At 39.8% G+C, this 10,266-nt stretch overlaps 1 protein-coding gene across 1 annotated transcript in view; it reads right to left on the bottom strand.

Annotated features, from left to right (window-relative positions):
- The window catches only part of LOC137992255 (uncharacterized), an 11,548-nt gene extending 4,523 nt beyond the window's left edge, over positions 1–7,025 (bottom strand). Inside the window, exons 1-5 of the mRNA XM_068837473.1 lie at positions 6,638–7,025; positions 4,423–4,691; positions 2,846–3,045; positions 1,097–1,232; positions 42–708 (exon numbers count right to left, since the gene is read on the bottom strand). Coding sequence (XP_068693574.1) covers positions 42–708; positions 1,097–1,232; positions 2,846–3,045; positions 4,423–4,691; positions 6,638–6,882 — 1,517 coding nt within the window. The 5' untranslated portion in view covers positions 6,883–7,025. The remainder of the gene's footprint in view (positions 1–41; positions 709–1,096; positions 1,233–2,845; positions 3,046–4,422; positions 4,692–6,637) is intronic.
- Positions 7,026–10,266: the final 3,241 nt, after the last annotated feature.

Genomic DNA, 10,266 nt, shown 5'->3' with positions numbered 1-10,266 from the left:
CACAATTACAATTCTTAAATGAGAGAAATCGACAGACTTACGGATAACTTGAATTCAATGCACTTGCTGCAATATTGTCATAGTAACCAAGTATCTTTGCCCAGGCCACTGGACCTGATCCAGTCATACATTTGCCGTAATGGTGCTGGCGGTACCTTGGAAGTAATTCTTCACGTGGTAAAGTGAAATATTTATCCGAGAAAGAACGTTTGATCCTGCTGCTTCCAAGAATAATGCCATAGTTCAGCACCATGACCGTTGACCTTCGGGTTCGCAGCTCAACTTTGAACCGTATTTCATGACCTTCTAGATGCCTACGAACAAATGACTCGTCAACATCAACTTGGACCTTTATAAACCGATCTCCTATCTTTGTAAGCTTGAAAAACCGCTTATTGACCGTGGTCAAATCAAGGTAACCTTCCCCCTCACAAACATTACACAACACTCGGCAGAGTCGCCTTTGCCAACGTCTCTTCCAGTTTTTCGTTTTCTTTCTCTGTCCGTCTCGAAAACCAACGAATTTGATACGGACTTCACGAAAACCTTGTCCAAGCGGAATACGAACTGAGTCGCCTGGCCGAAGACCCAGTTCGGCCCTTAAGCCATCGTCGGTTGCCTGCGGGTGAAAGTTAAATCCTGTCGTTGGGCTCGTTGGCGTTTGCATCGGCGTCTTTTTGGTCGGCGCTGTCGTAGTGGACAATTCACCTTAAAGACAATGTCAAATTCCTGGAGTTTACAGATTGCTTAACTCTGGTCGAATGACTAATAGGATAGAAGAGAATTTCAAAGTCACCATCAACAGGAACTCACTGGGTGTTGCTTGAACACGCGCGAGGTCAAGTTTTGTATTTTTCTTTTGAACAAAAAACTGACTAAACTCGAAGATAGTGAATCACATTTCCTACGCAAGTAAGTCGTCAGTTGTGCCAAAAAAAGACTTGGCCACGACTTCAGCATGTATGCCGACCAAGGATCGCAAGGTCCGAATTAGACTGCTTTGAACCAGATGAAATTAACCACGAAACTGGGATAATATAATTAAACCTGATAAGAGGGATCGTAAATAAACACTTTCTATGATTGGATTCGTTACCTGTTTCCACTGACATCCACTGGAATCTAACCCACTCTGGGTCTTTACGGACGCTTTCAGCACGTTGGTCCCATTCTTTTTTCATGCTGGGTAATGCACGATTCACTTGCTTGTCCAGAGTCCTCAAATGAACATCCTGTTCAACAACAAATATAGAGTTATTAAGAGCCTAAACCGGCCAGGTTTCTGTGAAATGTCCTACATTTATATTAGAAATCCTAGTTCTTCCGATTAGCCTGCGTAGCAGGCGTGTAAAGAAGAGAGGGGAGGGGGACTCAACCATTTTTGCCGATCTTCCTCTTCCCCCACCCTCTCCCCTTTGTACGCCTGCTACGCTGGCTACTTCCGATGAATTGCTTAACGTTTTCCGATTACCGCTTTGAAACCCTAAACGGATTACTTCTAAACAGAATGCAATGCTGTACATTTCCTTAATTTGATACTTTTTTCCCAAGTTTGGTATCTCTTATGAGGTGACAATTTCAAAGTGGCTATCACGCTGATTTTAAGACTTACATTAATGCAAACAACACCCAAATCATTTTTAAAAAAACGTTTGGTATTTATCCTGAATTCGTACCATTTACACAATGCTTTGTCTTCATTTTGTCTTCGGTCAAATATCACTCGATTTTCCTACTAGCTTGACGATTGACCAAAGCTTGCTTGGGACAAATAAACTTACCGGGCGTTACACAAAACAAGACAGGCCAATCTACAATAGCGGATTACGGTATTGACGGAATGATCACTGTAGAATCTCTTTACATTCTCGTCTTAAGTGTCTCTCTTCAAGTAAAATAAACCGATGACACAGACAAAAGAGCCTTTATGTCTTTCTCCATACAAGGCACATTCGTTTCGATTTGAATTGGAGATAAGTGTTATCAGAGAGTTACACAAATTTAGGAGTCTCATTATTGGAACGTTAGTTCTGTGAGATCTCTCCTGCCAATTTGTCTTTGGCGAAGTTTATAAATAAATAAATAAATAAAATTCTTGTTAGTTTATTTAGGAATACCCTACCCTTAAAGCTCATTGAGAGAGTTCTCTCTTTATCCCCTTACAGTGCCACGAAGAATATCTGTGATTTTGCGGGTTAGAGTCTAAAACACCTGCGACAGGACAACCGAAAGGGGTAAATTGTCAGGCTGAACGAAACACAAACATTGTGCCACTCAAAAGTAAATTACAACAAGGATTGAGTTTCACAAGGAAATCCGACAGAATCGTTTGATCAGTGCTTACAATGGATGAAGTTAATAGGCCCTTTTCTAAGGCAATTTTCTCGGTCCATTAAAAAGCTCTTCCTCCCCACCAATCTAAGTACAGATTATCCGGATGACCGGCTTAAGCTTAGGCATTCAACTTGTAATACGATAAATTTTTCTTCTTCTCAGTAACAAATTCTGTCGACTCGTTTTCAATATTCTGGCAAGATAAATGGATTGCTCATTCAAAACCCCAAAATAAGGTTGCCCAGGTTTAAATTTATATCCTGTTCTCATTAATTCTCTGATATGCCTATCAACAGTTTATTGTAAAGTTCTGAGGAACGTGGAATGACAAGACCTTTCTGACTTTGGCCATGACAGAAAAAAATTTGAATTCTGTCAGTCCTTGGTCCTCCATTTTCCGGATTTTATATATTTAAAAGCTGCCTTCACGCAGAATTTGAGCCTTGTTTATTCCTATTCAACAATTTCCTCTTCAATGAAATCTATCCAACTTATCAAACCACTTACATACCCAAGAATCGGTATCAATGTCCCTTGTGGCAGCCACAAATTGATTTGTTGTGCTGTCCTCACATGCCATCAGACCATCAGGTCTAAGACGATACACTCGGTGGCAGCTATGTCCATGCCGCCTTGCTTGATTGCTGAGCATGTCTGAAGGGCTTGGTAAAGGTCCTTCTTCTGCAAGACGATGATCACCAGTCTGCCTAGCTACAAAATGCATAATGCATAAATTACTGTCCATTGGGTCATGCATGGCTTGAATCCATGGTAAAACAGAGATGCCTTCAAATTAATTTGTTTAACAAACAAGCCAGTCAAAGGCACAAGGCTATTCATCAGATGCCAACACAAAAGGGTTTGGAATTGTGATTTTGGATTACAAATAGAGATACATGCCACACAGTGAGTCAAAAGACTGCTAGTTTGCCTGCAGTCCGTTATGCTTAGCTCTTATTAACTGAACAGGAGGTCCGTATGGGAGAATCTTGACTGAGGTCGCGAGGTCTGTACACACACCCAGGTCAAGATTCTCTGTACACACTGACTAAGCTCAGTTAATAAGATGTTTATTATATGGCAAACAACAACAATTTAATTCAATTAATTATGCCAAAGTTTGCTCGTCTTCCTTACCTTTTTTCCTCATCATGCTTTTGGCACTTTCATAAATAGATATTGGTAGAAGAAAATACTCAATATTTTTGCATTTTAGTTTGCAACTTTTTCACCGCAAAACATTACCGGTCTAGAGGCCGATCTAGATGGGAAAAACCTAGATTTCAGCCAATCAAATTCGTGAATTTGGTAGTTCCCAGTCCTTGTGAGACAGAGCCATACAATAAATAATGGTAATAGGACTGAGTGGAGTCCAATTCCGTTTGTAATTATATGAGTGATTTACAAAATTGGACGACCGCGTAGCGGGAGTCCGATTTGTCTAATCACAAGTATGACTACTGAATGAATTGGATGACACAAAGTCCTGCTACCAATTAATCATACACCTTATTCCAAAATGGCCACCATTTTAGTATTCTTTTGTTTCCATGCAAATTGGCCCTTATGGCCTTGTTCAAGGTTAAGTATTCTCTTGAATTTACCTAACAAAGGTAGGCCATAAGGGCCAATTTGCATGGAAACAAAAGAATACTAAAATGGCGGCCATTTTGGAATAAGGTGTATTTATCCAAGTATCCGCGATTTATTATCAATAAATAATTATGATTGTGATTAACAGGAGAAAATAAATCAGGCTTGGTCCACTTCAAGAATGTCTGGCACTGGAATCAACTCCAATTAACCCAAATGAAATCCAGTGTTGGTTTTTGGGAGATGGGAAAACTAAAGTACCCAAAAAAAACTCTATGGAGCAGAGTAGAGAAGCAACAAATTCAACCCACATGTCACCCATCATGTCATCCAAGTGTGGAAATTGAACCCAGGCCACACTGGTAGGAAGCGAGTGCTCTCGCCACTGTGCAAGCCAGCCTTGCTCCCCGAGTCCACATAAAAAAATAATAATAATGATTCATCTGCCACCATTTAGTGCAAAGGTTCTCAGGACCTTTAATTAACAGTACATACCAGCTGAAATTATGACATATCTTTCTCCTTTTCTGTCATTTATTTTAGCTTCCCAATATGCAATATAGTCTCTTGGAAGATCCTTTCTAAAAATCGGTCTCAGACCCATGATATCATCTTTACTGATTGCATCTGAAAGTGTGTAAAATTCCTCTTTTGTTTCCCAAGATACATTCTGATGCCATGCACTTGATGACCTATTTGACACATCTGGACTGTTGGTTACCACAATGTAATCATCTCCAAAATTGAGTCCTTCATAGCTTTCTCTATAGAATGATAAAAGGTGTGATCAGGTTACTGCATAACTCACTCATATAAACAATACTGGGTTGAGTTCTTTCGATATTATCTTTCAAAGAAAATAACAAAAAGGGTTTTGCCAAATGGATATTTTTCTCTCAGCTTTCACAAATATTCCACACATATAGCTTTGAGCCACGCCTCCAACTACACTTTGTTCTGCATTAAATTCCACTATACCTAGCAGTAACCATCCATCTGTCCCACATCAGTTGGGGCTTATGTCACTGTTATATTGACTTTAAGTTTTGCTTTTAATTCATGTTCACAAACTATTCATATGAGTAGGTTTGGCTTTCTTCCACGATTAAGACTGCCCGTAGCCATTTGACTACTTATCTTGAGATCAATAAAAAGAAAGAAAAGCTTCATTCTTTTGCTTTTTAAAAATCAGAGAAAAGAGTCCAGGACAACCTTCTTTAGTTCATTTCTTTGTCTTGCAAAAAACAACCAGTTTTTAGCAAAATCGAACAGCAAAAAATTTGATATCCTTCCTGCCCCAAGCCCTTCATTCTTCTTCATGCTTACGCAAAACAGACACTGTAGATATTTTTTTTTCCAGAGATAAAAATCATCTAAGATTAGAGGAGGATAAAGGGTTGATAATGGGTACTATTAATAATTATTCCTTTGAACCTTTAGCTCAACTATGCTGAGCAGATATCAATAATTATTATTAATTACTGTAAATGGCGTCCCATGAAACCGTATATTGATTTCATTAAAGCACAAAAGTCAAGAACATTTCATCTTAGAATGTTCCAACTTATTCCATGAAGTTAAGTCCACTTAAAAGTCTTATTTGGGTAAATTTTAAATTAATAAGGTATTTTTATCTTCTGTGGGTGTTAACTGGAAAGCATTCATGGTGAAATCAAGTACAGGGAGGAATAAAACTTGGCAGAGGGTTTGTGGCCAAAGGATCAGTTTACATCAACCAAAGGAGCAGAAACATCTCATTAAATGTTGACACTGCGGTTAGAAAAATTAAAATGCTATCATTGATTGGTGGGTTGGAGTAGATAATAAGCCCACCTGAAATGGATCTAGAAGCAAATTAAAGCCACAAGACCCGAACCCAATATCCGCTAGAACCCACAAATCGAAAATCCACTTAAAAACTTCTTTCAGAAAACAAAATTTCTCTTGTCAATGTGCAGAATAAAATCGAGAATGAGTGACGATTACGACCATAACTTTAAATAACCACCAACGCTTCTTCAAGAACTTTAGACCGCATCAACTTTTCTTAACAGAACTTAACGTCCATTAATTAAGCTTCTGTCTTGCGTTAAAGGATTGAGAAAACGTCAATTAATCGCTCAGGATCTTCTCGAGCTTCATATGTTGGAGTTAAATGAAACTATTAACATGCAAGAAAAGTTCTCTAGAAACTAGCCTGCAAGCAAGCTCTCCAATTCTCCTTCACTGGTTCTCTGGAGAGAAAAGTCGACGGATTCCATTAGATATCGTACAAAAATAAAAACACAAAAGCAGTATTAATTAAAGCTGCAAAATGAAATGAGCTTTTTGACATTGAGACGTCTTTCCGGAAAAAAACATCGAAGGCTTGAAGCGAGAAGTTGTGGTTGTTGGAATGCCCAAGCGGTTTCTTTTGGTCTCCCAATCGCAGATGACAAACACAACCAAGAAGAGAGCAAGCGCAAACAACCACTAGGCCATAGTAATTCCACAGCTGGATCTGACAAATGCGTATAGTATTAATTAACTAATGCTAGCGTTCTTTTACCCAGATTACATCGAGGTGAAGCGAAAATAGGATCAGCAAGGACTTCACCGCCGGACAATTTTGAATGCTAAATGATCATAAATACAGAGCTTAAAATCGACATGAAAAATAATCAAAATTCCTAAAAGAAAATTATTAAAAATGTTTGCTTATAATTATTACCCTCTTGATCTCTGGATAAGGTAGACGACTAGAAAGCCTACCAACAGCACCAAAATCAGTAGACAAATAAAGACACCCGATCGAGGAGACCTTCTTTGCCCCTCATCTTGAAAATTCACCACAATTTCCCCTTTATCTCCTGTCGCATTCTGCTCATCATCCACCATCTTGACTTTGTAGAAAACTTGCGTTCCGTCGCCAATAGGTGGTTTCTCGCTCGTAGCTTTGACTTCAGCCTTGACCATGTTGCGTCTCTGCCAAGCTGCAGCTAAGATGGAAATTAAAATATGGCAACGTGAGACAGTGGAATTATGATGGATTGATCTTTAGTGCACGTAATGTGCTTGCACTTCGCGACGTATTTGTCACCTCAGTTATTTGATTATATGGACGTGTAAATGTAGTTAGCCAATCATCAACCCTCAATAGCCGGAACCGGAAATGGAAAGAGCTTTCCAGGGCCACTTACGACGCCGACTAAATTGCACGCCGGTCAATTTTTTGGGAAAAGCAAACAAGCGCAAGGCGCCGTAAGTTGACAAGACGGGCTTTCAAAGGGATCAATAATGGATCGTGCCCTAGTCTGGGAAAATGACCCCAGATATCAGTATAGTATCAGTGATTTTTCTCTTTGGTTCATTCGGCGATTCTCAATTAACTAAAGTCTACCTTCTTTTACAAAATTTACATCACAAACACTCGAGCCCCCATCTTTGTGTCAACAACAAATAAACCTTGGGCAAGGCTGGAGGGCCACAAAAACCTGTTTTCACGGTTCAACAAATGGGATCAACTCGACTGAGATTTACTACAAACTTAAGGTCTCAAAAACGTTTTTGCCTAAGTCCTAGCAAAAAATATTTTAATTGAGTTGAAAGCCAAAAAAAGGTGGTTTAACAGCATCTGGGCCGCAGACGATTCCATCTATTCAATGTTTTTACACATCTGGTATTTCTGTGTTAGCATATTTCCTGTGCGTTTCGTCCCTGCAGGGGCCCGTTTCTCGAAAGTCCCGAAAACTTTTCGGGCCCGAAAAGCCATTTGTGAAATTGCTAACCGCTTGTTTTGGAAAGCCGCTCTTTTAACGTGTTTTCAAGCTAACTAAAATAAACACGTCTGTGAAGTTTGACGACTTAAATCCTCTCCGTTCTTGAAATACAAAGGGAATTGTGAAACCCGAAAATGGCCCGTAAAGTTTCGGGACTTTCGGGAAATGGGCCCCAGATCTGAAAGGAAACCGCCGCATTTCCATACTTATTCAACTCTTAATCGCCCTTTTCCCTGACGTGCACGCACTAAATTAAACAAATTCTGAAGGTGGATAATGCCATGGCTTGTGTCATTGGAAGGACTGAATTAAAAGTTTAAACGGCTGGGCTAGGAGAATCGCTGACCTTTCGCAGATAAGGACCCACAATTTACTGCATGGTCTGCCTCTGCCCTCTTTCCAGAGGACACTGAATACAGACCCATTCTACTAATTCAAGTTAATCATACCTCGAGTTATTAGACTAGACTGATGAAACTAGACACAACAATTTTTGCAGTTTCTGTCTCTCGTAAACCAAACGACCAGTCGTAAGCGCAAGTAAGCTGCATTTATGGCCCGTGGGGATAATTTGTCACCGAGTCACCGACCATGATGCTGATTCATGAAAAATGCAAGTCCCTCGTTTATCGGAAGTATACTACGCATTATACTGTTACGAAAATTGTCTACACCTATGAGTAGTGTGCGTTACTTGTCAGACTTGTTTCTTAGTTGCTCTTCGTAATCAGTTCCAAGTACACAATTCCAACAAGGCGATACAAATTTTAAAGAGAGGATTTTGGATTGTAATTTACCTTCTTCGAAGCTATTGCTGTGGTTCGTATCGTAAATTCTCAGTAATGCAACCATGAGTTACTCCTTTCACGATCTTACAGTCGGAGCTTTGACTATACCTGTTTCCTTTGCGAAACGCCTACGCGCTATCATTCAGACGTTCAAAGCAAAACTAAAAAAAAAGAAAATTTTGTATATATTGCACAGATTTTACATCAAAGATCTAAGAACGTCATCCGTACATTTTATAATACATCATTCATGGTTATTAGAATCTTTATATTGAAACCCAAGACCTATTACTCTTTTGCGTACCTGAGCCTTCCGTTTTCGATTATTTCCAACCTAAAGGTTAAGCGGACGTGAGTGCTTTACAAGGCAAAAAATACAGTAATAGAATCCAATCCTTTGCTCGAGGTCAAGCTCAAGAAATCATTCCCAGTCTGGCCTACATAGCCACTGAATTTTCAGCTCAGTAACAAGAGGTTTAACAAATATCAAGGTCGTAACGAGGTTTATGCGATCAGGGATCAAAGACCTGAAAAGGGCCCGGAACAAGGAATCACAGCCCTGGGATCTGGAATCACAATCCGCGGGATCGGGATCAGCAGTATTTTTCATAGAATCAGGGATCAGGGATCAAATTTTTGCGGGTTCAGGGATCAAAACTCTCATCGTTTTCGGGATCAAGGATCAACATTTTGGGTAAACATATGGGATCAGTCACGAAAAAATATACTTCGTTAAGAACCTGAAATCTGAAAACCTAACAAGCCTTTTGGAACGGATGATCGACCAAGTCGGAAAAGACTCAAGGTACGACATTTTGACCGAGAAAAAGAGAAATCACAAATATAAGAAATATATTTCCTGTGAAGCAATGACCGCGGGAAGTTTTATAAAAACTACGTTTTGTGGGCTACAGCTTTTGGATTCAGAGACGCCGAGTCGCCATCATGCAGATGCCCAAACCTTTTTACTTGCGACAACAGTTGCGACAGGAAGCGGAGCGATATTGAAAGCACCACGAACGCCGCTTGTTGGAGGCTCGGCAATCATCCCTTCTAATGATCCACCAAGGGCTCTGTGGTTTTCCCTCATCTGAACGATCAAAATTCTTGTAGCTCTTATCTTCTCTTCAAGTAACCGAGTTCTTATCTTTAAACTAACGTATCACCCCCTTAGGTCATTTCTTTATCTTATCATTCGCCGCCCAATGTCGATTTGTCAACACAGTTAATTGTATGTTATACAGAACATCCGATCCTGTGGCCGGATCCGGAACCAGCAGACGACCCTCCCAACTAAACACCATAAATTCTTTTAAAACATTTTTTAAATGATGAATTAATTGCTTCCTTTACGTATGTTTTACTATCAACTTTCAGCCACAAGCGGACACTTTGCAAAGAATGACACTGTCATCCTGTTTAGATAACGTTTCATCGTTTTAAACCACATTTAACACGGCAGTAATGTGCGCCAGAGATATTTCAGCAGATTACGGATCTCCAGATGATAGTAGGAAGAAAAGAATGAAATACTCTTACGCAATAGTAAACGACCATTGAACAACATGACCAAGTCCTAATTAACCCTTTGGCTACTAGAGATTTGGACGAAAAACACGTTTTGAAGCTAGTTGAGGGGTTTTTTGGTCACTGTCGTGCTGTTTAAGAGCTAAATCTCCCTACAAACCCGTTTCCAGGTCGTACACTCCGCGGCCTTTTCAGCCAGGTGCAAAATAAGCGCTTGCAAAGTTCGGGGATGCGCAGAAAACAAAATTTCGACATTTTGGGTTTAA

Source organism: Montipora foliosa, chromosome 2 (assembly GCF_036669935.1).
Source record: "Montipora foliosa isolate CH-2021 chromosome 2, ASM3666993v2, whole genome shotgun sequence".
NCBI classification, from domain to species: domain Eukaryota; kingdom Metazoa; phylum Cnidaria; class Anthozoa; order Scleractinia; family Acroporidae; genus Montipora; species Montipora foliosa.
Note: the sequence above shows the minus strand (reverse complement) of the source record. Positions and strands in the feature narration are given on the sequence as shown.